At 44.6% G+C, this 27,493-nt stretch overlaps 5 protein-coding genes across 7 annotated transcripts; 4 read left to right on the forward strand and 1 right to left on the reverse strand.

Annotated features, from left to right (window-relative positions):
* The first annotated feature begins 221 nt into the window (after positions 1–221).
* LOC127773653 (jasmonoyl--L-amino acid synthetase GH3.5) lies at positions 222–5,711 on the forward strand. The gene is made up of 5 exons (XM_052299791.1): positions 222–592; positions 2,810–3,148; positions 3,254–3,355; positions 3,555–4,372; positions 4,960–5,711. Exons 2-5 carry the CDS (start codon positions 2,868–2,870, stop codon positions 5,502–5,504), a joined length of 1,746 nt encoding a protein of 581 aa, XP_052155751.1. The 5' UTR covers positions 222–592; positions 2,810–2,867; the 3' UTR covers positions 5,505–5,711.
* A 2,452-nt stretch (positions 5,712–8,163) lies between these two features.
* Positions 8,164–10,434, reverse strand: LOC127774545 (transcription factor FAMA). Its single transcript, XM_052300804.1, has 4 exons — positions 10,056–10,434; positions 9,278–9,919; positions 8,647–9,168; positions 8,164–8,544 (listed from the first exon to the last, which is right to left on the reverse strand). Exons 1-4 carry the CDS (start codon positions 10,065–10,067, stop codon positions 8,455–8,457), a joined length of 1,266 nt encoding a protein of 421 aa, XP_052156764.1. The 5' UTR covers positions 10,068–10,434; the 3' UTR covers positions 8,164–8,454.
* Positions 10,435–13,751: 3,317 nt separating this feature from the next.
* On the forward strand, positions 13,752–20,067 carry LOC127774347 (uncharacterized). 2 transcript variants are annotated; one of them, XR_008017716.1, is made up of 5 exons: positions 13,752–15,801; positions 16,649–16,709; positions 16,788–17,011; positions 18,887–19,468; positions 19,665–20,065. XR_008017716.1 is itself a non-coding variant. In XM_052300574.1 (4 exons), the coding sequence occupies exons 1-4, from the start codon at positions 13,784–13,786 to the stop codon at positions 18,939–18,941; spliced, it is 2,358 nt and encodes a 785-aa protein (XP_052156534.1). In that variant the 5' UTR covers positions 13,752–13,783; the 3' UTR covers positions 18,942–20,067. The 2 variants fall into 2 exon arrangements, 1 of the variants encoding a protein (XP_052156534.1); XM_052300574.1 differs by having other exon boundaries at positions 18,887–20,067.
* A 1,129-nt stretch (positions 20,068–21,196) lies between these two features.
* On the forward strand, positions 21,197–24,349 carry LOC127773145 (probable GABA transporter 2). Of its 2 annotated transcripts, XM_052299175.1 has the most exons (6): positions 21,199–21,588; positions 21,682–21,912; positions 22,006–22,103; positions 22,876–23,062; positions 23,257–23,387; positions 23,471–24,349. In XM_052299175.1, exons 1-6 carry the CDS (start codon positions 21,417–21,419, stop codon positions 24,095–24,097), a joined length of 1,446 nt encoding a protein of 481 aa, XP_052155135.1. In that variant the 5' UTR covers positions 21,199–21,416; the 3' UTR covers positions 24,098–24,349. The 2 variants fall into 2 exon arrangements, with proteins under 2 accessions (XP_052155134.1, XP_052155135.1); XM_052299174.1 differs by having other exon boundaries at positions 21,197–21,588; positions 21,682–22,103.
* A 554-nt stretch (positions 24,350–24,903) lies between these two features.
* Positions 24,904–27,224, forward strand: LOC127772586 (RNA polymerase sigma factor sigE, chloroplastic/mitochondrial). Its single transcript, XM_052298524.1, has 6 exons — positions 24,904–25,405; positions 25,510–25,797; positions 25,899–26,045; positions 26,131–26,367; positions 26,450–26,713; positions 26,798–27,224. Exons 1-6 carry the CDS (start codon positions 25,034–25,036, stop codon positions 26,990–26,992), a joined length of 1,503 nt encoding a protein of 500 aa, XP_052154484.1. The 5' UTR covers positions 24,904–25,033; the 3' UTR covers positions 26,993–27,224.
* The last annotated feature ends 269 nt before the right edge of the window (positions 27,225–27,493 follow it).

Consider the following 27,493-nt stretch of genomic DNA (forward strand, 5'->3'; position numbering starts at 1 on the left):
TATTGATCAAAATAACATGTAAAGATTACATCTAAGTCTGAAAATATTTATATTTTAGAACGGAGGAAGTAAAGAAAGAAAAAAAATTGAAAGAAAAGGAAAATGAAAAAGGAAGAGAAGACAAGGAAGTAGTGGGGGGAGGAAAGAAAGAGACAAGGAAACGAAATGGAGTTGGAGGCCGAGGCGAGGCGAGGTCACCTGCGCCCTACAAAAGCGGGGGGCACACCCCGCAACCCCGCACACCCGCTCTCTCCTCTCATCTCCTCCTCCTGTGTTCGTGTTCTTCTTCTTCTTGTTGCAGCGCTTAACCAACCCATCATTAGCGACCAAACCTCTCTCCCTCTCCCCCTCTGACTAATCAAAATTAAACAATTTCGATCTCCACCTTCCTCTTCTTGATTCCAGTTCCACCAGAGAGAGACAGGGTCTTCTCTAATCCATGTGGTGGTTGTTGGTCTCGCTTGCTTCGTCTTCGTCTTCGTCTTCCTCTTCTCGCACCTAGTCCCGCCTCGTCGCCTCCTCCGGAGACCGGAGCCGGACGGGACGGTTGCCGGCGAGCGGCGGTCGCTTTCTTCTCTCGGCCCTACTCACGGTCAGTGATTGGCTCCCTTCCTTCCTGGTGCTCTATTGATCCTTTGTGGGGGAAAAAAGGCTTCGATTTGGGGGGCATGTTCTTGCCTTTTTCCTGTTTTGGGGGAGACGAGACGGATTTCAATATATTTTTTTAATCTGGGGGGATTATGTGTGGAAAAGATTGTTCCTCGTTTATCTGGGTAGTATTTGGAGGGTCCTATGGGGATATTCTTTGTAAAGCTGGGATTTTTAGGTGGTAAAATAATGTTGATATACTTTCAGAAAGAATATACTGCAGAAAGTTTTTCAGAGATAACAGATAAGATTAGGCCGTCCTTAATCTCCTTTCTTTGCGTCTGTTCCCTCCAACTAGGATGGAAAAGAATGGCGGATTGATTAGTCAGAAACTGGCTGCTGAATACTCTGAGATTTCATTTCATTTCAGCCTCTGTTGATTCCTCATGGCTGTCTCTAACTTCTTCTTTGCTTGTGCTTCCGATTTCTTTGGCGGTAAATAGCCTCCACGATTCTCTGGTCAACGAGGTATTAAAACTTAAAAGGGCTTTTGTCTCAGGTTGACCCGAGCCATGATTCGCCCCCCTCCCATGCTTTGCAAACAAGATATGATACGCAGTGCTGGTACAATTCAGAGCATATGTTCTTTCCTCTTTTGCTTTGTTTCAGACAGCAACTTTTAGCAGCCACGCCTCTCACAAGTTGATAAAAAAAAATTTTGTGTTGCTCTCCTACTACTCATCACTTTCTAGTGCGATATAGTAGTAGTAGTAGGAGTATATGCTAGCACTATCCACAGTTTAGCACACAGATTGGTGGCACCTGGGCAGATATAAAAGCTTCACATTTTTATCAATGTCTGCGCAGTTATATTGTCGATTTGATTCCTTTTATAGATATTACTAGGTCAAGTCGTGTCGCAATTACTCCCCCCCTTTCCTCCATTGTAGGGTGTTCCTGTTTAGTCCGCGGGGGATGCTGCTCCCTGAGCCTGTGTGTGTCTCTTGATTTTTCTTTCTTTGCTCGCACGCAGCAGCAGCAGCATGTTTTGTGTCGGTGTTAAGGACCCTACATAAATAATTCATCAAATCAAGTATCTTTTGTCTGTTTTGGGGAATCTCCTTTGCGGTTCGTCCAAAATTTCGCGAAAGAAACAATTCTATATGACTGCTTTTGTCGAGAGGTTAGACATCACTGCTAGAGTAGTAGAGCAATGCTACACGTACTAAATTTTTCTTACTAAACTTTTACTAACAATCATCTCAACCGTTTAATTTAAGTAGATGGAAGTTACAAAAAATCTAGATGCACTCGTAGCATGACACATCAGTGTTAGTAAGAATTTAGTAAGAAAAAGTTAGTACGTATAGCCTTTTCCAGAGTAGTACTAGCAGAGTGTTAGATTGTATCACCTGCTCGGGCAGTTGTAAATGGTATGGTGAGTTGGTGACTGGTTTTTACAGTTTTTTCATACTTGGGTTTATGGAGGATTTACTGTTATGGAAACCTGTAAAAAATGTTACATATATTGCTACTTTCTCATTTGGATTTCGGATGGCTGTTTTTTTTATCATTATGTTGGTAAAGTTTTGCATCAAGAATCTGAACCAGCTTAGCAATACTAATAGTAGATGGTTCAGTAAGCTGCTTCCATGTCCTTGCAACTTTGCAATGCTGGCAATTTTTTTCGAAAAAGAGCAAGGCTGGCAATATGTGTATAGCTTTTGTTTGGCAATATATGTTGCGATTCTAGCGCTGGTGGTATCTCAAGATCAGAAAAAGTGAGCATCAATGTCTTACTTTATTGGTTTTCTGACTGATTACATTAGTAAACGCTGTGTCCAAAAGTATAGAGTAATACTAGTTATATTTTCTTAATTGTCAGTGACTCAGTATCCGCAGATGGTTTGTAAAGTGCCCTTATTTTTCATGGTCGTTAGCTTTAGTAGGTATATAGTGTACTCTTGATGGTTTATCCTTTTTTTCGCCCCTTTCTCCTTTGTCATCTGGGCGCACGTTGCTATGCAGTTTCATGAGATGGTTAGTGCGTATCCAACTATTCTGTCGGCAATAAAGTTCCACAATCTTCAAAATTTTCTACCATTCTGATGCCAACTCCTACTGCACTATCAGCTCTTGGTTTCCAGCTCAGTTAGTGGTTAGAAATTGCAGCCTACATGAAAAAGTAACTAATAGATTTTCTCGTCTCCACCTTTTATAGTTATTTGCAGTGACTCTTCTTCCAAACCAAGTGGTAAAGCCAGGATTCTACCATTACAATGACGATCTGCAGCTGTGAGGAGACGATCAATGAGTTTGAGATGTTAACGCGTGATGCTGCGCGTGTGCAGAAGGATACACTGAAAAAGATCCTTGAGATAAATGCTAGTGCTGAGTACCTGCAGAACTTTGGGCTTGGGGGGAGGACTGATGCCGAGAGCTACAAATCCTGCATCCCATTGTGTGTGCACAATGATATTGAGCCCTATATCCAGCGGATTGTTGATGGCGATACCTCACCAGTGGTCACTGGAGAACCCATCACCAACCTCTCTCTCAGGTACTGTACCCATTGCTTGAAATTTGTCACCTTATTATGCTTATCGTTTACTAGTTTATGATAATAAATGTTCATAGTCTGGCTTCTTCTGTGGCTTTCATACAGTTCCGGTACAACACACGGAAAGCCCAAGTTCATTCCATTCAATGATGAATTACTTGAGACCACACTTCAAATATACCGTACGTCTTACGCGTTTAGGAACCGGTAAGAATCTCTGATTTATTATTATTTATGCTCAAGTAATGCTGCTTTTTCTGAATGTTCAACAAACTTTGATGATCAAGTTCAACATGAGTTATTGTTTTTATACACTGTTTTGCATGCTATTAACTTGTTGCTTCTTTGTGTATTTTTTACTCTGCATCCCAGAATATTAGAATAACCTTCTGTTTTGTGTTTACAGTGAATACCCTATTGGCCAAGGAAAAGCACTGCAGTTTGTTTATGGTAGCAAGCAAGTCATAACGAAAGGTGGCATTCTTGCAACAACTGCGACAACAAACTTGTATAGGAGACAGCGCTATAAGGAAGGCATGAAGGATATCCAGTCGCAGTGTTGCAGTCCTGATGAAGTTATCTTTGGCCCTGATTTCCACCAATCCTTGTACTGTCACTTGCTGTGTGGGTTAATATACTCAGAGGAGGTCCATTCAGTGTTCTCAACATTTGCTCACAGCCTAGTCCATGCATTCCAAACATTCGAGGAGGTTTGGGAAGATCTATGCACTGATATAAGAGACGGTGTTCTCTCAAAGAAAGTTACAGCACCATCAATTCGTGAGGCTGTTTCAAAAATCCTGAAGCCCAATCCTGAACTTGCTGACTCAATATACAAGAAGTGTATTGGTTTGAGCAATTGGTATGGAGTGATCCCAGCACTGTGGCCAAATGCAAAGTATGTGTATGGTATCATGACAGGATCCATGGAGCCATATCTGAAAAAATTAAGGCATTACGCAGGGAACTTGCCACTTATAAGTGCTGACTATGGCGCATCGGAAGGATGGGTTGGCTCTAACATAGACCCTACTGTGCCACCAGAGCAGGTGACATATGCTGTTCTCCCACAAGTTGGTTATTTTGAGTTCATTCCTTTGGAGAAACCAATAGGGGAGGAGACAGAAAACTCCGCCTCCATTCATTACATAGAATCAGATCCAGTTGGCTTGACTGAAGTTGAGGTCGGCAAAATCTATGAAGTTGTAATAACTAACTTTGCAGGTATATTCTCTCTTTTCTATCTATTCTGAATCTTAAATTGGGTTAAATCTCCATTATCTAGAAGTATAGCAATGAAAATTCTACAAAAAGCAAGGGGCAGCCATCCCTAGTTCTGCTTCTGGTGCTGTTATCTGGTCAGACATGATACCAACGGGATTTATCAGAAATAACTAGATAGGTTTGTGTGACATATTATTTCAAAAAAGAAATATTTATTAGTCTTTCCCCTTCAATCTTAAACCTCTTTTTGACAAGAGCTCCTTATTATGTAAAAAACATAAAAATCACACGGTTGCAATGTATACATCAATATTATTAAGCACATGGGGGAGTAATTATTGTGAATGTTTGTGGTCCACTCCTTGAACTCTTTGCTGCTTACTCATTATGATTATCTTAAAACTCTATCAGATGATATATGTTTCTTTTTGTGTATGCCAACCATGCCAGACTCACCAATAACATTTTTATTCTTTAATATCTCTGGCTAACATACAATTATTTTGTTTTAGGACACAGAAAGTTTACTTATTACGGTGATGTTTAAGAAACACTAAAATCTTTTTCTTTTTTCTATTTTGTTCTAGGTCTATATCGGTACAGGCTAGGAGATGTCGTGAAGATAGCACGCTTCCACAACTCCACACCTGAGCTCCAATTCATCTGTCGCAGAAGCCTAGTGCTGAGCATCAACATCGACAAGAACACCGAGAAAGACCTCCAGTTGGCTGTTGAGGAGGCATCAAAGTTCCTGGAAGGAGAGAAGCTCGAAGTCGTGGATTTCACGAGCTTCGTGGAACGATCAAGCGATCCAGGGCGCTACGTGATCTTCTGGGAGCTGAGTGGCGATGCGAGTGATGAGGTCTTGAGCAGCTGCGCAAATGCCTTGGATCTAGCCTTCATTGACGCAGGCTACACGGGCTCGAGGAAGATCAAGACGATCGGCCCCCTTGAGCTCCGGATCCTCAGAAAGGGAACCTTCAAGGAGATCCTAGATCATTTCCTGAGCCTTGGTGGTGCGGTGAGCCAGTTCAAGACACCAAGGTTTGTGAACCCATCAAACAGCAAGGTGTTGCAGATACTGAGTAGAAATGTCACCCAAAGTTATTTCAGTACTGCCTATGGATTTTGATACAAAGAAACATATTAGATGCTAGCAGCTGCATGTAATTACCTTTTTACCTCTTGTTTTTCAGCTTTACTGTAGTCTCCACCGGAAGAAAACGTTTGGTTTAGTCTCTTGAATAATCTATTTTCTTATCCTGTTTGTGACTATCTAGAATCTATGTAAATGGCCCAGCTCTAGTGAAAGTTATGGTGATGTTATCAGGAAAGAAAATGTGGTGTTTCCCGTAACAAGTGCTGCAAAGTATTATTCAGACTCTCATCTAAACATCATATGGTTCAGTTCTTTTGTATGTTAGATACGGAAGAATTCAGTGATATCAATCTCTAATCATTCAGCTAACAAGTGTGTGAAAGATGACATACGGACATAGGAAAAGTGAATCATCAGAAACATTGATGGATCGCTCTTAAGATCATATAATTGCAGTCTTTTGTTTCTTCTTTTAAAATAATGGAAGCTTTATTAAGACTCAATCAATTACATCAAGATGATATAATTCAACCGAGGCCATCCTTGGCCTCTGCATGAAGTCTTTTGTTTCTGGCTTGACCATAAATAACACAAGGAAAAAGATATGTCTGCACCTTTGAGATGCTTCTGACGCAGGGTCTCACCAACATCTTGCTTACTGCAACAGATTAACAACTTGATCTGAGATCCAGACCCAGATTAAAGATTTCAAAATCCAACGATCGAAAACAATTTGATACCGTGATGTATCGGTATCCCAAGGTATTTTTTTAGACCGGAGCAAATCTCCAAATTAAAAGGCCCTGATTATTTCAAACAAGCTAGGAAGATAAGCTCGGTAACTAACTACGCATGAAAATAGGCAATTAGTTCAAATAGGTAATCGAGATTACTTAGTGAATATTATACTTATATATAATTAATCTTACATGGACTTCGTAAAATAAACTAAAACTTTTATCCAAGTAATTATGTACACCAAATACAAAATTAAAAAAATATTATGCAACTCCTCATAGTTCGTATTGGTGAAATATCTTGTAAGGGTATATGATTGAATTCTACATGTCCTTGTCTTTGTGGATTGAATGAAGATAATAACAGAGTATGCTCTAATAAAAAACTATCATGAAGACATAGCGATTAGTGTCAGGGAGGGAAGAAACGATTTAGTTTTAGGATTTTTTTACGCCGGAACATCTATGAGACATAGCGATTATAAGCGGCAGATCGACATGAAGTAATCAAATGGGTGACCAACAAATAGTGGTAATGAGAGAAGTTAGAAAAGATTATTGGCTAAGAATTACTAAATTGTACATGTCTGTGTTATTCTTTTTCTGTTTTTCCTCATTTACCCTTCTATAAATCAACAGTAGATATCCATCATGGGAAAAGTTACGTTACCTTCCAAGCACAATAACAATCCTCATAAAAAATAAATTTAGTACTCCTAATAGGTACCAAGAGGTATATCAAATTTACAATAAAAAAAATGATACCTCATGGTATCTTCTCAAGAAGTATAAAATTGCTCTTACACTTATAGATGGATCCAGTTTCAGAATAATGTCGATCGGAGTTTCCAATTTTCGTGTTCGAATTTCTCTCCCAAATCGATCAAGCACATCATGTCTGGTAACAGGGAGATGGTAGTTTCAAAGATCCATTGCGAACAGAACTGTGTTAGTCATGTTCTAGCTAGTCAAAAATCCACCTCCTTCCTCCCCGGCTCAGCTCTCTCGGTCGTAACCTCCCTCCTCCTTCCCACGCTAATGGGACGACCTAGTTGGGAGTTAGTTCGTTAATTCTACTGCTGGTGTGTTGTTGATTCTGTGTTGCTGGTTGCAATCTCTTGTTCCCTGAACTATATCTTAAGTGAAGGTAAATCTCTACTATTATAAGAATTGAAGTTGTTTTTTCCGATACTTGGTACGTCATCCGTGTATGGGTCAGTTTTTAAATTTGTTCGCTTTTGCAAATACAAATTCATATTTGAGTCGGTTTTTAAGTTCGTTCGCTTTTGGAAATACAGAAAGAATCGTATAAGAAATCTCTTTAAAAAACTCGCATGTTAATTTAAGACGATCGGACTTCTAATTGCAGCTCATGATTTTCTAATAAAATATATATCTAAGCGAATTTAATGCAGTGAATTTTATCTTAACTATACCTATAACAATAATAAGATTAAAATAGCATTCACCCGTTGCACGCACAGGTATTTTTTTTCTAGTAAGTCTAACATTGTATGGTTTATAACTGTTTCCATATGTACCAACATTGTATGCTAAGACCTGATTGCGAATATTACACACTATTTGTAATCAATTTTTTTTTCTAATTATATAGGTTGAATTTAAACTTACATATCTGTGGATTGATATATCTCATATATATTGATTTATCTTGTCAAAATATTTTTTCAATTTTTTGATAATTTCTTAAGTGACATGCACAAAACAAACAGATATATATATCCTCGAATGATGAAAATCCATCAACCAGTTAATTTAGGAGTTAACAGTTAACACAGCTAGCCTTTCTACATCACCGAACAGTGCTAGTGCTCCATAATATTACACTTAGCTAATGTATTGTCATTAATCAGATATATGGCGTCATTAATCAGACATATGACATTGTATTCACTACTAAAGAGAGCAATGGAAATTTTATTTCTGTAGCCCCATACAAACACAGAAGCAGCATCCAAGCTTACAAATAATCTTGTTCAATTAGGTAACTCCTATAGTTAATTAATTAAGGATACATCTCGATCTACATACTATCATTGAACACTGAACACCAGCATATATATAATGCAGTGCAGATATATAGTAAATAAGTTGATTGCATATACTTAGTTATCAGTCTACACACATAAGCTAAGCACACCCACTCGCTGGGCACAAATATAGTCATTAACCCATGCATATATATATAAACCCCCTTTTTCACAATCTTGAAGAAGAGAGAGATTTCATAACGTGTAGTTGACGTCGATGAAGCTAAGGATCTGGTGGACGGCACCGGCGATGTCCTCCGCCGAGAATCTTGCGTCGCCGGCGATCTGTCGCGCGCGCGTAGCAAATTAATGTAACAGTTCTTCGTTTGTTCAGATGATAATTCGATAGTATTATAGAGTGTAATAGTAATTGATTTTTATATATACCTTGACGTTGAAGGAGTAGAGGACGGTCTGATCGATGGTGGTGATGTTGGTGTGCAGGATGGACATGTGCATCTCCTCCAGTGCCGCCACCGTCTTGATCAGCTGCCCCGGCCGCCGCCGCGACAGGATCTTGATCATGGCGTCCACGCCCACCACCCTCACCTCGATGTCCGCGACGCACGACTTGTTCTCCGCCATCTCCTCCCGGACCCCGCCGCCCACCTCGCCGCCGCCGCTCGCGTCGAGGTCCAGTGCGACCTTGGCCACGCCGGCGCCTGTACCGTCACCGGCGCCGGACGACGCGGGGAACGGGATGCTCGGGGGGAAGAACGGCGGCGTCGCCGGCGGCGGCTGCTGCATGGGCGCCGGCAGAACTGCTCCGTCGGCGACCGGCCGTGCAGGTGGCGCTGGGGCGTCGCCGCCGTACAGGCGCCGCCGCTTCTGCGACTCCAGGCACTGGATCAGCTGCTCCAGCTCTCGTATGAACTCTATTGCACCACCTATGATGGATGCTTGGTCTCCCTAAATTAAATGCATGCGAGAAAGATCGATCAGATTCAGATCACCATGTGTGTTCTTACTTGTGCAAATCAAATCAAATGCCATGGCGACGCCGAGCGATATAGGTTACCCTTTGGACGTAGGAGCCGGGCATGAGTGAGCGGAGGACTCGAAGGTACTCGTTCATCTGGCGGCGGCGGTTGCGCTCGACGGCGATGTGCGTCATCCGCTGGCTCTCCACCTCCTCGCTCGTCTTGACCGTCCGGGGACGCTTCCGCCGCCCGCTCTTCCCCTGCTCACCGGCCTTCTCCGCACGGCCGCCGCCGCCGTCAGCCTGCTGCACCAGCGTCGTGCTCTCGGACACGCCGCCGGCGTCGACCGTCTGCTTGCTGCCCTCCTGCTCGTCAACGACCTGATGCGCGGCGCCGGCGCCGCCACGAGGAGGGGGAACGGCGGGGAGGGACGGCAGCGACTGGAACCTGAGGAAGTAGCTGTCGTCGTCGTCGTCGCCGTCGTCGCCACCACCGCCGCCGTTGTCCGACGCCGCCGGCTGGTTGAGCGCGAGCTTGGGGCCGAAGTCGGCGAACTGCAGCACGTCGGAGAAGGTGAGCTTGTCGAAGGACACCTGGCTCTGCGGCCCGGGCGTCGTTGGCGGCGGCTGTCCTAGCATGTAGTCCACCATCTCCCCGCCGGTGACCACGGTCTCCTCCGGTGCCGGCGGTGGCGCCTCGTCCAGCGCCGCAAATCTCTCCAGGTGGCTTCTCTGCTGCACCTACATGAATACATACATGATCATTGAACACAATTAGCACACCACACACAAAATAACAAAAAAAACTCAACATGCATGCATGTCAAAGAAGAAGATTAATTTGCTTCAAACTCAACAAGCAGCATGTGTATGCTACCTCTTTGTCCATCAGCGATCAGAGGAAACAGCTGATGGATCGATCAAGCTTTGATGAACTCACGACGGGCACATGCAGGGGAGGCTCACACATCGTACGTGTGCATGGTTGCTAATCTCAGTGAATATGAATTTCTGAACTGAACTGAACTGTGCTCTCTAGCTGTTGCAAAGCTAGCTAAAAACTAAAAAGATGGGAGAAAGAAAGAGGATTATTCTGAATGAGCTAGCTAGACAGATGGCTTTAATTAAAAAGGGATGGGGGATGCATGCATGGGAGCGGAGAGAGGAGCCAGCTGCCGGCGGCGGCGATGGAGGACGATGAATTCGACCGCCAAGCTAGCTAGGGATCCATTCCATCTCCCGGCCGGTGAGTTATTTTTTTCACATGCGAGGCGCTCCTCGCCTCTGCTTTTCTTCTTTTCTTTCTCCTTCCGTATGCATATACTGCTATGTTGTTGTTAGCATTCTGCTCCGTGGTCGCATCGTCGGATGCCTTTTCTTCGCTGCTTTTGCTTGTTGGACATGTGAAGCTCGCCATTGCATGGCATGGGTCAAGATCGATAATTTGATCGGTTGATGTGCCGCTCGCCCGTGATAATTCTCCACTGCGTTAAAGACATATCGATGATGATGTATGTATGCCGCCGTGTCACCGCCGGAAATGTGTGGTTTTTCTTCCAAGTTTGTAATATTAGGCCTGCAGACAGAGCCCAGTTGTAGGTTTCGTGTTCGGCCCAGGTTGAGTCCTGAAAATGCCCGGCCTATCGCTGCATAGCAATTGAGCCAAAAAAAAAAAAAGAAAGAAAAAGGAGCAGTTCTATGACAGATGGGAATGTTTAGGCAAAAACAAATTCTGAATGGTTGCACGGGAAAGAATTGAAGAAGCCAAGAGATATGAAGGGGAAAGTGAGGCACAGGAGGACAGGAGCTCATACCTCCAAAGCAACGGCGATGCCGCCACGCTAGCACAGAAGATCGCCGCCGCCGCGCCCTGCGTGAGAGCACACGGCCGGAAGGACGAGGAGGCGGCGGCGGCTTCTATTCCCTTGTGGCTGTGACTGTGAGGAGCTTGGAGGCGGTGATCTCGGAACAGAGGAAGTAATCGGCCTGGCCCATCTCCACACGCGGGCTTCCGGCCCATACATATTCATGCGTCCAACCTCAGGGGGTGGGCCGTGAATTCAGTTCGACTTTCCAGCCCATCAGCGGAAGGCTAACAGTGGGCTACCCATGTGATGTTTGCCTAACTGTTTTGCTGTTAGGCAAACAGTGAAACAGATATAATGCATGTCTGGTTTTTATTTTTAATTTTGGTCACGCATGAACATATATGGATACAGTTAGAAAAGGAGACACTGAAACAAATATGATTGCAGAGCAGTCGTTTCACAGATGCTACAAATCTGAATCGCATGTACACTTGATTTGGTCCCGTATGAATATCTTACAATACATATATGTCTGAAAGATAATACTAATGTTTTTTTTTCAGATCAAGAAAATGTTAATGTTATGGACAGAAACAAACACATCCTTATTCTTCATTCAGATACCACTTTTTTTTTCAACTAATTTCGTCATGTTCTTGGATACAAACAGCGCACAAACCGGACTGTCCGTACCGTTTTTTCAGCACGAAAAAGCTGCAAATCTTCTCCTGTTAAGAGGACACACTCATCTGAAAACTAGAAGAGGACCGACGGTCGTCGGTGTAGCATGGGCTATTCGACAGGCAAATTACTAGTTTAATTAAGCAAATTGAATGCGACTTTCATGTGGCCAAATGTGCAGCACTGGCATCTGCATCTTTTGGAGCTGTCTGTCCGAGTGTCTGTGGTTGACGGTGGTTGGTTGGCGCCCCCTAACTAGTTTGTTTGGTGATCGATCTTCTTTGGCCACTTCCGACCTCGAGAGTTAGGTGCATTGCTTCGCTGTTTTCTCATCACCCATGACATGACTCGCCACTTTTCAGCCTTTCTTCAGTCCCCACTCCCTTCATTACTTTGCTAATTAATCTCAACCTTCATTGTCCACATAGCTTGCCTAATTGTATCCTGCATTAGGCAGCTACAGCTAGATCGCATTTAATTAGCATGCAAGCATTTAGAGTTTGGAAACATTTACAATCATGCAGGTTCAGGTTTCATTATCTGAATAAATGTAAGTTCAGGCTTAACTATCCTGTGTACTCCAGAACCCAACAGCCATTACAGTTCCCTATCTGAAGATATACCCAATTATACAATTTTGGTTCAGGTTTCAACATCTGAAAAATGTAAGTTCAGGTTTAACTATTATGTATGTACTCCAAAACTCAATAGATATACAGATCAATGCCAGAAGAAAAAAAAAAAACTCAAGTAGTACAGTTTTGGATCTCTCTGAACTTTCTCATTTTCGTAGCACTGCATGTTTTTCAGGCTCTTGTCAATGCCGCCTGTGTTTGAAGGCTAAAACGTCCTGTAATGAATGTTCAGCCTCTTGTGTCAGATATTGATCAAATGCTGATGGAATATAACCTGACAAAATTCTAATAAAGAAACAGGAACATGCCACATGTTTAGGTCCATATATTCGTCTGGTTTGTCGTTGACAAACTGATTGCTTGGATTATAACACACTGTATGCTCTCATATATTACTATAGCTAGAAGAACAAGTAGTATTGTTGAAGAAATGAGATATATACCTCACTAAAAAAATGAGGTCCACGAGAGCTCATTTGTTAACGTGCACTAACCACTGTTTATTGCGGCTCTTACAAGGGGCTGCCCCCTGATACACAAATTTATATCGCAAAAATGCGCCGTACAACACATGTAGATTTAAAATCGAATTATTTGATCTCTGTCAACTCCCCTTAGGATGATATTTAGCAAGCTAACTCCTGCATAGTTTGCGAAAAGCATGTGGTTGTTATGCGTTCCAAATTATGAGATGAACCTTCGAATGCTAATGAAAAGAAAAGATTTTAAAATTACAAACAAACTATACACAAGCAGCCTCACTCACCTAGATAGATATATAGATAGACAGGCCGATTATTATTATTATTTTTGGTTCCTTTTAGTTGGAGTATTAATGTTGTTGAGCACAGCCACTAATCACGCTGTTACTGTGTTTGACATAAAGCAAGCAATGGCGCGTTAAGAAAGGGGGGCTCTTTTCTAGTCAAAGCCAGATCAGACCAGCTGTCACGTGGGCCCACCTCGTCAGCGTCTCAGCCAGGTCATCCCCAACTGAAACCCAAAGCTACATCGCGCTGAAACCCCCTAGAAAGTTGATAATTACAAACCAGTCCCTGGATTCCCGCCGATTTAGGCTTCTCTTTTCCACTTCACCCCCACTCGTCTTCTTCCTCTCGCCGCCGCAGCGCGCGGCCGCCACTCCATCCACCACAATGGCGAACCCCACGTCCCACCGCCTCCTCCTCGCCGCGTAGCCCTATCGGCGAGCCGCTGCCGGTGGCTTCTCCGCATCCCCGCGCCGTAGAGTCTCCGCCGCCGCCGTGTGCTCCGCAACGTTGGGGTCGAGGTAACCGCCACCGCCGCCTCCTCCGCTTCTCCGTAGCATTCAGAAGCTTCGCTGCTCTGATCTACATTGGCGTCTTCCCATTTCGTGTTTGGTGGCTACGAATTTCGAGCGACTCATTGGAAGTTTTCCCCGCAGGGTTTTCGATTCGGCGAAGGGGGGGGGGGGGGGGGAAGCTCGTCCCGTGGGAGGCGCCATGGGGAGCGAGGCGAAGGAGATGAAGTACAGGAGAAGGGCTAGGGTTCCAGAGCCCTTCGATTACGGGCAATGCGGCAGCGACCGGAGTGGCGTGCTGGATTGGGGCGCGCTCAAGGAGAACCCCGTGGAGCTGCTCCGGAAGCTCGACGAGCTGCGGGACCACATCACCAGGTCCTGCGAGATCACCGACCAGCCGCGGGAGCGCCACCGCATGAGCCGCCGCACGGCCTCGCTGCGCCCCTCGCACGCCGAGCCGCCGCCGCCGCCGCCGCCGCCGCTAGGCCGTGGGCCGGAGCACTACCGCTCACGCTACACGGGAAGGTACGGGTCTGGCTTTCCGCACAGTCCGAATGACCAGCTGCATCGGTCTATGCATAGAGATAGGTATGAGAGGCAGCCGAGTGGGCGGTTCCGGCAATGGCCGGAGAGGCAGTGGGAGAATTCTGGGTATCTTGGGGGGAATCACCATCAGAGCACCTGCCAGTGTGCACAGTGCCTTCATGGCCAGAGAGCTGTGATGCAGGAGGAGCACATTCCCATGACGAGGTACTTTGCAGGCCAGCAGGGGTCTCACCTGTTCGATAGGTCCCCATCAGTCTCATCGGAGCTTGACCGGAGGTCTGTCGCTTCGTCATTGTACTCTCATTTCTCGGTGTCGAAGAGGAGGACAGAGTTTTTCAGGAAGAAGGCAGAGAGTTTCTGTCGTCCTGTGAGAGGCGCCGCTCCTTTCGTAGTATGCAGTTCTTGTAACCAGCTGCTGCAGCTGCCTCCTGGGAAATGCACAGCTCGGAAGCAGATTCAAGTTCGGTGTGGTTCGTGCTCGGAGATCGTTAGTTTCAAGCTTAAGGAAGTGAAAATTCATCCTTTGGTTGCGCCGACATCTTTCCCTGCATCAAAAACAGTGGGGAGTTCCAGTCGTCAGGTTAACAAAAGTTTTGGGTGGTACCAACATCAGGATGAAGGAAATTCTAGTTTCCATAAGCTGCAAGCACAAGAGAGATGGCAGCAGAACAAGGATCTTGCAGACAATATTTCTGTGTCTTCTACTTCTAGTTATGACAGAATAGACAAAGAGTGTGGATCAAACAGGAGCAGTCAGTTACTATCAGTATCTGTTAGAAGGTCCAGACTTGCAAATATCCCAAAGGATATACTATGTCAAGGAGATGCATACAGTCAAGTAGAAACTTCAGCATTTAATACAGGCAATCTACAGGCCCCAGTTATAGAGGACAAATGTGTCGATCCATTTTCCAGTCGTCTAAAAGATTGTAGTGGTGGAGATCGCACAAGCAAGGAATGTAGCCTAAATATCATGGCAGATTCTGTTGATGCTAATGTTAGGGATGAAAGATCGGACGTGACATATGAGCAGAACAGCAAAGATCATAAAGAAGGATTTGGAGAAGAAACTGTCAGCAGTAGACATGAGCAAAAGCTCAAAGAAAGTACAAGTGGCTTTTGTGATGATGGAAGCATGGGTAACATAGACAAGCTGAGGGCTGATAATGATGATACCAGCAGCCTTGAAGATGGAGACGTGAGCAAAAAGTATGAAGAAAAAATCAAACAAGATGACAACAACTTTCAATCAGAATTCATTACTGAGCGATATAGCAAATGCAGCAAAGAAGATAATAACAGTGTCATTCAAGTTGAAACTATAGCTACGATATGCAAACAAGATGACTTAGATGATTGTTATAGTGAATTGCTCTCCCCAAATTCTGAACATGCCATAATGCCATCGAAGCTTGAGTCATCAGTTAATGAGCGCACAAATTCTAGTTCTCATGTTTCTTCTGAGGCTGAACTAGACGAAGTTCAGTCTGCAGCTACTAAGAACGGGGATTCAAAGTTTTTTGCTGGTTTTTTGAAGAAAGGTTTGAAGGACATTTCTTTGTTCAATCAATCAGTGGACAGTGCTAAGGTTTCAATCAATGGCCATTCAATCTCCGAACGTGTCCTACGGAAGGCCGAGAAGAAGTCTGGTCCAGTTGGCCCTGGTTCATATTGGTAAGTCACCTTCTCCCTTCATAAATTTGGAAATTGTTATGGACTGATGTTCTTAGCGTTTGATATCTACCGTGTTGGCACTTGTCATTGTTTTCTTTAGCATCTTTTTATCATTTGCCTTTGAAATCAAGAGACGCACAACTACAGGCAAAAGAGATTGGTGTTATTCTTCAGAAGAATCTATCTTAACAGTAGGAATTAAGATGACTTATACTGCACAGCGGTGATTAAATGACTGTGTAATTCTCAATTGCATATTAACCAACCTATGTACCTGATTTCCTTGATAACTTTTCTCAGCCAAATCAACCACTTCCCTGAGTTGATTACTAGAACATTTTGTACAGTGATGAGATACCTGGAAGATTCTTGTCCTGCAGAGTTTTTTTTTTTTTTTTTGGCTGTTGATTGCTCCCATTAAATGCTAGTAGCTCAAAAAATTTCTTGCATGGCCTAGTTCATGTATTAACATCTGTTAATTTATTATCACGGTCTTACTTTGTCTCGGCATTCAGTAACTATGTGCAACATTAGTTTTGTTCTGTTATTGTTAATCGTAATGGTACAGTGTGAACTATAATTTATTTTCACACATCTGCATGCTTGCGACATGCAAGCTCCATAATTCAATGGTCTGCCTTTTACCAGCTACAGTTTTAAAATTAATCTGATTAGTATACAAAGACAAGGAAAATGCAAAGTTAGTACAGTAAAAATTACTCTGGGAGTATCATCTACCTAATGTACTTTCCAAAGCAACTTTGTTGGATCTTCACCAACTTAAATTCACAAGGCATTGGGAATTTCCGTGTAAGGTAACATTCCGTATTCTCTAATTGTGATTCAGGTATGACTACCGCGCTGGATTTTGGGGTGTCATGGGACATGAGTGTAGTGGCATCATCCCTGTAAGATGATTATTTTTCTCGTAGTTCTTTCTCTAGAACTTTGTGGTAGCACGTCATGACAGAGCTTTGTTTTTGCAGCCATTTATAAAGGAATTTAATTATCCAATGCCGAAAAATTGTGCCGGTGGGAACACAGGAGTTATTGTCAATGGTAGAGAACTTCATCAGAAAGACTTTGAATTGCTTGCAGGAAGAGGTCTCCCACGGATATCTGGAAAATCATATTCTGTTGAGATCAATGGAAATGTGATTGATGAAACAACTGGCAAAAAATTACGAAAGCTTGGAAAGCTTGCTCCTACGTAAGTTTCTTCTTCAGCTCAGTTCGAACAACACCATGTGAAATAGCATTTCCAGTATTTTGTGGTCACGTAGTGTCCATTCATTTCTTGCACAATATTTTCACCTTTTGGCCTCCTTACACTAGTCATTTTAAAGAACAACCTAATGAACAGAGTCTGACTAATTATTGAAGTTGGGAGTTGAGTGTGTGATCCAACAAGAATAGAAGAGCCAGGAGAAGGTTCAGATCATGGCTTAAGATGTATTAAATTGGTAAGGCATTGAACACATGCCAAACTGGTGAAACAACTCTGTACAACATAACCAATAAGAGAAGAAAAGCCCGAGCTTACTAACTGAAAAAAGCATGAGAAAAATGCAAAATTTTAAATAAATAAAGATGTTGTGCCAGGGCACAGAAGATCTAGGCTGGACAGGATCTAGCAGCAATATCTTTCAAGTTAAACAACCCTAGTCAAATAGCTCTAGTGTAGTCACAGGTTCACAGCATCTTCTGACAAAGCTAAAGACATAACCAGATCTTTATGTTGCCAGATTAACAAAAAAAAAAAATCAGGCATCAACAAACATGAATACCAGGCAATTCAGTCAATTGCAGTGGTGTTTTCATGTTGCACCTGTTGTTCTTGTGTCCCACGTTTTGAAATCATGGCCTCCAATGCACCGTATCATCTATGCCAAAGAATTAGTTAATTTGTTGTTGAATAGGAGTATATCATTTCAAAGTAAGGCCTGGTTTAGTTCTCAACTTTTTCTTCAAACTTCCAACTTTTCCATCACATCAAAACTTCCCTACACACATAAACTTCCAACTTTTCCGTCACATCGTTCCAATTTCAATCAAACTTCCAATTTTGGCGTGAACTAAACACACCCTAAATATAAAAACCCAATAACAAGCAGCCAACGACTGTACATGATTTTTTTCCCTTTTCACCTCAACTCTAATCACAGAATACGAAAAGTCCTCTGTAGTCTCTGCCTCTCTGGACATCTAGGCCAAGCTAATGCATCTCACACAACAGGCCAGAGGAAATTTAGGGGTTGTTTGGATTAGTCCCTGTCACATTGGATGTTTGACACTAATTAGAAGTATTAAACGTAGACTATTGACAAAATCCATTCCATAACCCTGGACTAATTCGCGAGACGAATCTATTGAACCTAATTAATCCATGATTATAGCCTATGTGATGCTACAGTAAACATGTGCTAATTATGGATTAATTAGGCTTAAAAAATTTATCACGCGAATTAGTTCTCATTTATGTAATTAGTTTTGTAAATAGTCTATGTTTAATACTCCAAATTAATGTCCAAACATCCGATTTGACAGGGACTAAAGTTTAGTCTCTGGATCCAAAAACCACCTTAGCTATAGAACACTAGAGCATGACATGATCAATACTTTCAGCTTGCGTGCATAGTAGTTACAACTCTTCCAACCTGTCTGGTCTTATTTCTTTAATTAGATTTCCGGTTTTGTTTGTACTAACTAGATTGGTCGTTATGTCCTATCCAAGCTTCATTGTCCACAATTTACGGGCATCGGATCTTTTGCCCTCCAAAGAATAGAGCGCTCTATGCATAACCTTGTCTTTTAGCTATTTTCATCTTGCTGTGATTGTTTCAGTATTTTCATTGTTTGTAGTCTATTGTATACGTAGAAGTAAATCATCAGATGATATTGTGCAAGCTCATCATATCGTTCCTTTGGATGAAATTACGAGAGTTTTGTGTTACTAGTTTCTTCTATTCATAATGATTACTCCCGTGTCAACGCTTAGACTCAGTAACATAAATTTTATCAGCAACTACGTTTTGATCAGATTTCTTAAAACCAGGCACTAACAATTTCAAATTTTAATGATCAGAGTTGAGAAGTTAAAACGTGGATTTGGCATGCACGTCCCTGAAGAGAAAAGTTAGCTCTCTGGCTCTGATGATGTTCCCTTGCTTTGCAAAAACTCATTTCCACGTAAAAGCTGTCAAGGGAGTTAAATTGGATTGTGGCATGGAAGAAGCCTTTAGATTGTACTTCTTGAAGCTTGAGTGTGCAGCAACAGTAATACACGAGTACCTAAGACGACCTTTTTTTTATATATATTTACCACTTACTCATTCAAAGTTGACAAATTGTCGTACAAATTCCATTACTTCATTTGAAGCATTCTTTAGGTATATATGACCTAAGCATGCGAACAGCTCTAAGTTCCTCGTGTGTCTGGGTATGTTGTTTCCTGTCCCCTGCATAAGTTGTTGATACAGAGCAATAGAGTATAGACAATATTCTGGGTGTGTATCGTTGTGGGCTTGTAATATGTCTGCTATACCAGTGCCTTTTTACATTATATTACACATGTATGTAAAGTTGTAAATATTTAATCTTAACCACCTTTTGCTAGGTGGCAGATGTGAATGTTTGATGATTTGGGCTTGAGGTTTCATTTATAAAGGTATTACATTTGTTTTTTATACTGAAACTCAACTCTAGTTTGGCTGACCAAATGCGCCATTTACTCAATCATGGAAAGCATGCATGAGCTTACCAGTGCATGGTTGGAAATATTTAATAACGTACTACTCTGTTGTGATTCCAGTTTTTATTAATATGCTTTTTTTAATCGATAAATGTATTTTCCTTGTCAACAGTGTTTTGGCACATGAACACCTTGGGGGGGCTGAAATCAACATGTTATACATTGTAAAGGATCTGTTAGTAGATTTTTTTTTTTTAAGAACAAACTTCTACTATGTCATATGGAAAGCCAAAAGTACTTGGATATTTATATTTTGGGATGGGAGGAGTAATATGGAAATTCGCATTATATATGCACATTACACAGCTGCTTACCTGCCAGAACAATTCCATCTTCAGTTGGCTGGAGTCTGGAGGCCTTTTTCGTACAGTACCATGCATCTTGCATGTGTATCGTTGCTCGTTGGGCATTGCAGCGTTGACCTGTATATTTCCTACAGTTTTTTCAGCACGCCCCACTGATCCCTCTAGTCTGTACGAACTAACGAACAGTTTATTATCGCTGCATTTGTGTACTGTACAAAACAAGCAAGTGGTGATCCCAGAGCTAGTGTTATTTTAGTACTGTTCTTGTCAGTACAGGTTGTGTTATGTTGCGTTTATACTAGGAGTACTATACATCTCTACATGTGTGCCGCTGTTAGTACAACCTGCACGCTAAGCAAGATGATTATAGATAATCTCTCTGAATATCTTGGGTTGGGCTGCATTGTAGCGTTTGCCTGGAGAGTGGATTTTAAAATCTCTACTTCCATATTATTTAACACTTAAATAGTTATTAAAAAATTTAAAAACATTCAGAAAATGTATTAACATATGATATATCACTCTACAAACATGCAATTTAAAATTTAATTTCTACATGTCAAAACGAAAAAAGAATAAATTTGACTATAAATATACGTTAACTAGTTATAAATTAATTTGTTTTTTTTGTTACGATATGTAGAAGTTGAATTTAAAGTTGCATGTTTATGAAGTGATATATCACATATTAATACATCTTCTCAATTTTTTTAATTTTTTTCATAACTGTTTAAGTGGCATACAAATATAACGAGGGGACATCCCCTCAAAAGTTTATTATAGTTTCCCCATTGGCCTGTACTTTACCCACAGTAGATAAATACAGTGATATTCAACTTCATTTATCTAATGTACTACTCCCTCTATTTCAAAATGTTTGACACCGTTGACTTTTTATTACGTATTTGACCATTTGTCTTATTAAAAAAATTTAAGTAATTATTTATTATTTTCATATCATTTGATTCATTGTTAAATATATTTTCATGTACACATATAGTTTTACATATTTCACAATTTTTTTTGAATAAGACAGACGGTCAAACATATGCTAAAAAGTCAACGGTGTCAAACATTTTGAAACGGAGGGAGTACAAAACAGGCTAGTGGTGTTTAGTTTAGAAATCCTTATTGTCAGTATAGGTTCCATGTTGTTGGTATAATCTACATGTGTGCTGCTGCCTGCTGTTAGTAGATAATATCTGTATCTGCCTTGGGTCTCCTGCAACGCATGAGCGGTTAGTTGGCTTGATGAGAAACTGAAGCGTCACGGTTTGAGTGGTACGTGTCTCCAGCGCCGTGAGGTGGGAGTGGGATACAGTCAAGACTCCTTCAATAATCCTCTTGTCAAAAAGAAAAAGGTCAACGGTTTCAGGCCTACTTCTCTTCCTCACGCGCGCTGTCCTGGTTGTAGTTGTAGTTGTAATCCACAAGAAACTCAAATCAAAACGCACACACAATTCAATTCTCGTCTCATCTCATACCATACCCCTGTAAGGCTGTAAGGTGTAAGTGTGTTCAGCGAGATGCGAGCTTCTTCTTGACCTCGACGTAGATCCATGGCCGGCACCGGAGGCAGCCCTCTGCTCCGCTCTCCCTCTCCGGTGATGAACACCATGCCGACGCCGCCCTCCGCCGCGGTGTTCGACGTCGAGGCCGCGTCCGGCGCTCGCCGCCTTGGCATCAAGCCCGCCGCCGACGCCGGCGCCGCCTTCGTGCTCGAGTCCAAAGGTCACCTAATTAACCTAGCTACTACCTGATCACATCACATATGGCCGGAGGAGTATATATCTTGGATTAATTGTTGGTGAATTATGATTCCAGGGAAGTGGTGGCACGCCGGGTTCCACCTGACGACGGCGATCGTGGGGCCGACGGTGCTGACGCTCCCGTACGCGCTGCGGGGGATGGGGTGGGCGCTCGGCCTGGTGGCGCTCACCGCCGTCGCCGCCGTCACCTTCTACGCCTACTACCTCATGTCCAGGGTCCTCGACCACTGCGAGGCCCACGGCCGCCGCCACATCCGCTTCCGCGAGCTCGCCGCCGACGTCCTCGGTCCACATGCACCTCATCTTCTTCTAAATGTAGAGGTTAATTACCTCATCATTAAGAGTGTCATTAATTCAATTTTGTCTCTTCTCTTGGCAGGATCTGGATGGGTGTTCTACTTGGTGGTCACCGTGCAAACTGCCATCAACGCCGGTATTACCATCGGGAGCATCCTTCTTGCGGCTGACTGCTTACAAGTATGTATAAATCGTGCACGCATGCATGGCTTCCCACGAAACTGAATTCACACTAAACTGAATAATAAGTCCTCATTTATTTATTTGTTTATTTATGTTGCACTTCATCGTTCTCTGTCAAGATTATGTAGAAAATCTGGACTTTGTATTCAAGTTGTTATCATCTTTTCTTTGTGGGAAGGGATCATACAGAAATAGAATAACTGAATTAATTCTGCATACTCCTAACAAAATGTTTGCCTTTGTCAACAATATTGGCTACAGTGAGTTGACTTAGAGTTGCATTGTGCAATACCATGATCTCACCTCAGAAGTTGAAATAGCTTAGACAAGTTGTACTTTTATATTTCGTAGATAATGGAAGACCAAGCCGTACTTTTTATATACGACAAGGACAGAGAAACCCTGAGTTTGACCACGCAATCCAACTTGTCCAAGTGGTAATGAGGCTGGTTTAGTTTCCAATTTTTTCTTCAAATTTTCAATTTTTTCATCACATCAAAACTTTCCTACACACACAAACTTTCAACTTTTCCATCACATCGTTTCAATTTCAATTAAACTTTCAATTTTAGCGTGAACCAAAACACACCCTGAAGAGTCTACTACTGTATGTCCTAGCCACTCTGACTTGTGGTGAATTACGAATGCTTGGTAATTTCATTTCATCGGTGTGCTGATTTATGTGCCAATTAGGAATGTTTACTATATTTTTTTTGACATTCTGAAACTCCTGTGAGACATGATGATTTCACTTCACATATATGTGCAGATAATGTACTCGGACCTTGCACCAAATGGACCCCTGACACTGTACCATTTCATCATCGTCGTCGCTGTGGTTCTGTCCTTGCTCTCCCAGCTGCCGTCGTTCCACTCCCTGCGTTACATCAACCTCGGCTCGCTCCTCCTCAGCTTCGGCTACACCATCCTTGTCTCAGCTGCCTGCATCCGAGCAGGTAATCGCCTGCCATTTATTTACTTGACATTCAGATTCAGAGTTGAGTGTGTATTAGAGTGTAATCTCGTACTGACAAGTGACACTGTGACAGCAAGAAACGACAGGATTGACATGACACGACACCATGTTAACCTCATCTCTTGTGACTGAATTTTTGTTGTAACAATTAGCGATGTTGTTCTTGTCTGACAGGTGCTTTGAGCGATGTCCCGGAGAAGGATTACTCCCTGAGCTCATCCAATTCGGAGAAGACCTTCAATGCGTTCCTCTCCATTTCCATCCTCGCCTCCGTCTTCGGCAATGGCATTCTGCCTGAAATCCAGGTACTAGCAGCTTGTTTGTTTCTGAGAATCTGACAGCTGCAAGCTGTGTGACTGATTTAACGACGTGATGGCAATGTTTTCAGGCGACGCTGGCGCCGCCGGCGGCCGGGAAGATGATGAAGGCGCTGGTGCTGTGCTACACGGTGGTGTTGTTCACCTTCTACTTGCCGGCGATCACCGGCTACTGGGCGTTCGGCAGCCAGGTGCAGTCCAACGTCCTGCAGAGCCTCATGCCGGACAAGGGCCCTTCCCTGGCGCCGACGTGGCTGCTCGGCCTCGCCGTCGTGCTCGTCCTCCTCCAGCTGCTCGCCATCGCGCTTGTCTACTCCCAGGTGGCGTACGAGATCATGGAGAAGAGCTCGGCCGACGCGGCGCGCGGCCGGTTCTCGCGGCGGAACGTGGCGCCCCGGGTGGCGCTCCGGACGGCGTACGTCGCGGCGTGCGCGTTCGTGGCCGCGATGCTGCCCTTCTTCGGCGACATCGTCGGCGTCGTCGGCGCCGTCGGCTTCATCCCGCTCGACTTCGTGCTCCCCGTCGTCATGTACAACATGGCGCTCGCGCCGCCGAGGCGGTCGCCGGTGTACCTCGCCAACGTCGCCATCATGGTCGTCTTCACCGGCGTCGGCCTCATCGGCGCCGTCGCCTCCGTACGGAAGCTTGTGCTCGACGCCGGCCAGTTCAAGCTCTTCAGCGGCAACGTCGTGGACTGAAATGGACCTAACGAATAGCGATAGTGCTTGGTTTTTGGCGCCTTTTTGACTATTGACATTTGTATTCATTAGGCTTCACAAAAAAAAAACATTGTAAAAGAGAAAGAGGAAAAATCATCGATTCATGAAGAAAAAGAAAAGGCCAAAAAACGTAAAGACGCGTGTGCTGAAGAAAGTTCACTAAGGTGTTGTGTTGTAAATTTCATGAACACTGGTGAAAATTCCAGATTCGAACAAATTATGTTCTTCCCTTCTTTTTTCTCTTTTTTTGCGTAGTGCAAACTTGGTGGACACCGTAGATTTCCGTAGGCGAGTCGTACAAGATGACCATTCAGCGAGAAAAAACGGCCGAATTAGGCCCACGTAAACTCACAATCTTGTGGACCTCAGAAATTGCAGAAGAATTTGTGCTAATATAATTCCAAAAAAAAAAAATCATGTGGCCACAAATTCAGCCCAAATATTTACAGGCCCACTGAATTACAGCGGAACACCAACCCATGCAGACTTTCCCGATTTCTCCGCCTCCACGTGTCACTGATCGGTGGGCCCAGGGACCCGAAACCGAAGCGAGAGATCCCGAAAATATCACGCGGCTTATGGCCATCGCCCACGTGGCGCGAGCCTCATCCACGCATATCTCCCACCAACCTCGTGCGCCCCTCCGCGCCACGCCGCCGCCTCCCTCACCGTCCGATCCGTCGTCCCGTGGGTTCCTGGCCGTCCGATTCGCCGGAAGGGAGCTCGTGGCGGCCGTTGCGCCTTCGCCTCCGGCCCCTTATATGGCGTGGCGGGGAGGAGAGGAGCATCTTCTCGCCTGAGATTCCGTCGACGCCATTGCTTGCTTGCTTGTTGCTTCCATTCCATTCCATTCCACACACGAGTGAACGAGCGGGGAAGGTTCTAGAAGGTTCGGTTAGAGTTTTCTGGTCTGCCATGGCGTCCACTGTGACGACGCCGAGCCGGCCGGTATCCGCTGGGTGCCACCGGCGCTCGCCGCGGCGGTCAGCGCCCGTCGTGCTCTCCCTCGGCGGCGGTCCGCGGCGGCGCACGCCGTCGTCCACCAGCTGCTCGGCGCTCGCGTCGCCGGCGAAGCAGGGCACGGCCAAGCTCCCTCCGCCGCAGCCGACGGCGTCGAGGACCGCGGCGGCCGACGCGGAGCGGGAGCGGGAGCGGACGGACTACAACGAGGTGGCCGCCGCGCTGGAGAGCATCTACAAGCTGAGCCCCGCCGTGGTCGAGGAGAAGGACGCCGACGAGGAGGACGAGAAGAGCAAACAGACCAAGCGGAAGAGAAAAGGCAGAGTGGTGAGCATCCTAGCTAGTCTTCTTCTAAATCAAATCGAAAGAATGGATTCTCGCTTGCTAGCTAGATCGATCTTGATCGTGCATGCGTATGGGTGTCATCGAAGGGGAGGAGCCGGAACGCGACGGTGACGGTGAGGAGCAGCCGGAGGAGGAGGCGGGGACAGAGGATGGACCTGGGGAAGAGGGTGGAGATGAGGAGGAGGGAGGAAGAAGAGGGCGGCGGCGGCGCCGGCAAGGTGGAAGACGAGGAGCGGGGGTTCGAGGAGATGCTGCTCCGGGAGCACGCCGTGTCCACCGACATGGGCAGCCTCGACTGGAAGCGGATGAAGATCCCTCCCGTGCTCACCTCCGCCCAGAGCATCCGCCTCTTCAGGATCATGCAGCCCATGAAGGTAATTGCCAATTGCCTTGATGATTCTAACTGTTTTAGCTAGTTTGATTAGTTGGAGAAATTGACTAATTAGGATCCGGTTGATGGATCAATATATTTCAGGCGATCTTGGAGATGAAGGAGAACCTGGAGAACGAAGTGCAGAGCGAGCCAAACGACGCACAGCTCGCCGAGGCCATGAACATGTCCGTTCTTCAGATGAGGCGCCATCTCGAGGTCGGCCGAGCTGCCAGGAACAAGCTCATCAAGGTACTCAGTTACTCACTAAACTAGTGTCACTACTGTCACGTACGCAATCAGTAGAGACTGATCATGAATAATATAATAATGGCAGCATAATCTCCGGCTGGTGCTGTACACGATCAACAAGTACTACCCGGACATGTCCAACGACGAGAGGTTCGACGACATCTGCCAGGCGGGCGCCAACGGCTTGATCACGGCGATCGACCGGTTCGAGCCCAAGCGCGGCTTCCGCATCTCCACCTACGCCCTCTTCTGGATCCGCCACTCCATCGTCCGCGCCATCACCCTCTCCAACTTCACCCGCTTCCCCTTCGCCATGGAATCCGTACGTACTCCTCCTCCTCCTTCTTCAGCTCGATCTCGTCTTGTCCAATCTTCAGATTGGCTGATTGATTGATTGGGTGCAGGAGAGGCAGGAGATCCACAGGGCTCGGGAGGAGCTGGCGTTCGAGCTGGGGAGGGCGCCGACGGAGGAGGAGGTGATGAAGAAGGTGGGGCTGTCTCCGGCGAGGTACCGCGACGTGGTGCGGATGACGAGGCCCACCTACTCCCTCCACGCGCGTAACAGGGTCACCCAGGAGGAGCTCATCAACGAGGTCACCGACGACGACGCCATCGGCGTCGACACCAGCAGCCACAACACCCTCCTCCGCCTCGCCATCGACGACCTCGTAAGTTGTAAATGAACAGAACAATTCTGTTCTTGAATTTCCTTTGAAATGTGATTCGAATCGAATGTATGTATAAATGTGCAGCTGGATTCGCTGAAGCCCAAGGAGAGCGTGGTGATCCGGCAGAGGTTCGGGCTGGACGGGAGGGGGAAGCGGACGCTGAGCGAGATCGCCGGAAACCTCAACATCTCGAGGGAGATGGTGCGCAAGTACGAGCTCAAGGCGCTCATGAAGCTCAAGCACCCCACGCGAGTGGAATACCTGCGCAGATACATGTGAAAACCACCATGCAATCGTCTCGTCTCTCTGCTGTGCATAAAACGTGTAGTACAAGCATGTATTCCTAGCAATTCTTACTAATTCCCCAAACCTGCATAGCATTAGCAAATACCAACAACCACAGGTATTCATTCTACTCTGCATATTCTGCTGTATATAATTTCTGCATAATCCCCTCTGCATTGCAGATTACAGATACAAAATACACTGAGATGATTCCGTGTTATAGATACAGGAACGGTGTGTGTGTGTGTGTGTGTGTGTGTGTGTCCACGAGTTTTTTTTCCAAGTGAGGTCGCGGTACATATGCACCTCAGATGTAAGTAATTCTTACTTAGCATATAGATACGGTGCAGGGGATGATCCGATCCCTGCTTAGCATAGCTCATACGCTGTGCATTCAAAAGAAAAGACATTAAATTTCCTTTTCCTATCAACTGATGCTGAGTCTGTATAATACTTTCTGAAGTCTGAACCTGAAGAATTGAGTAGCAACTCTGA

The sequence above is a fragment of the Oryza glaberrima genome, chromosome 5 (genome assembly GCF_000147395.1).
Source record: "Oryza glaberrima chromosome 5, OglaRS2, whole genome shotgun sequence".
Classification (NCBI taxonomy): domain Eukaryota; kingdom Viridiplantae; phylum Streptophyta; class Magnoliopsida; order Poales; family Poaceae; genus Oryza; species Oryza glaberrima.

Coding starts and splice junctions, on each gene's coding strand:
- LOC127773653 (XM_052299791.1), top strand. CDS start 2,868: ATGACGATCTGCAGCTGTGAGGAGACGATCAATGAGTTTGAGATGTTA. Junction 3,149..3,253: donor ATCACCAACCTCTCTCTCAG/GTACTGTACCCA, acceptor GCTTTCATACAG/TTCCGGTACAACACACGGAA. Junction 4,373..4,959: donor TGTAATAACTAACTTTGCAG/GTATATTCTCTC, acceptor ATTTTGTTCTAG/GTCTATATCGGTACAGGCTA.
- LOC127774545 (XM_052300804.1), bottom strand. Junction 9,169..9,277: donor CCGGCTCCTACGTCCAAAGG/GTAACCTATATC, acceptor CATTTAATTTAG/GGAGACCAAGCATCCATCAT. Junction 8,545..8,646: donor TCTACTCCTTCAACGTCAAG/GTATATATAAAA, acceptor CGCGCGCGACAG/ATCGCCGGCGACGCAAGATT.
- LOC127774347 (XM_052300574.1), top strand. CDS start 13,784: ATGGGGAGCGAGGCGAAGGAGATGAAGTACAGGAGAAGGGCTAGGGTT. Junction 15,802..16,648: donor GTTGGCCCTGGTTCATATTG/GTAAGTCACCTT, acceptor ATTGTGATTCAG/GTATGACTACCGCGCTGGAT. Junction 17,012..18,886: donor CTTGGAAAGCTTGCTCCTAC/GTAAGTTTCTTC, acceptor TTTAATGATCAG/AGTTGAGAAGTTAAAACGTG.
- LOC127773145 (XM_052299174.1), top strand. CDS start 21,417: ATGGCCGGCACCGGAGGCAGCCCTCTGCTCCGCTCTCCCTCTCCGGTG. Junction 21,589..21,681: donor CTTCGTGCTCGAGTCCAAAG/GTCACCTAATTA, acceptor TTATGATTCCAG/GGAAGTGGTGGCACGCCGGG. Junction 23,063..23,256: donor AGCTGCCTGCATCCGAGCAG/GTAATCGCCTGC, acceptor CTTGTCTGACAG/GTGCTTTGAGCGATGTCCCG.
- LOC127772586 (XM_052298524.1), top strand. CDS start 25,034: ATGGCGTCCACTGTGACGACGCCGAGCCGGCCGGTATCCGCTGGGTGC. Junction 25,406..25,509: donor GGAAGAGAAAAGGCAGAGTG/GTGAGCATCCTA, acceptor GTGTCATCGAAG/GGGAGGAGCCGGAACGCGAC. Junction 26,046..26,130: donor CCAGGAACAAGCTCATCAAG/GTACTCAGTTAC, acceptor TAATAATGGCAG/CATAATCTCCGGCTGGTGCT.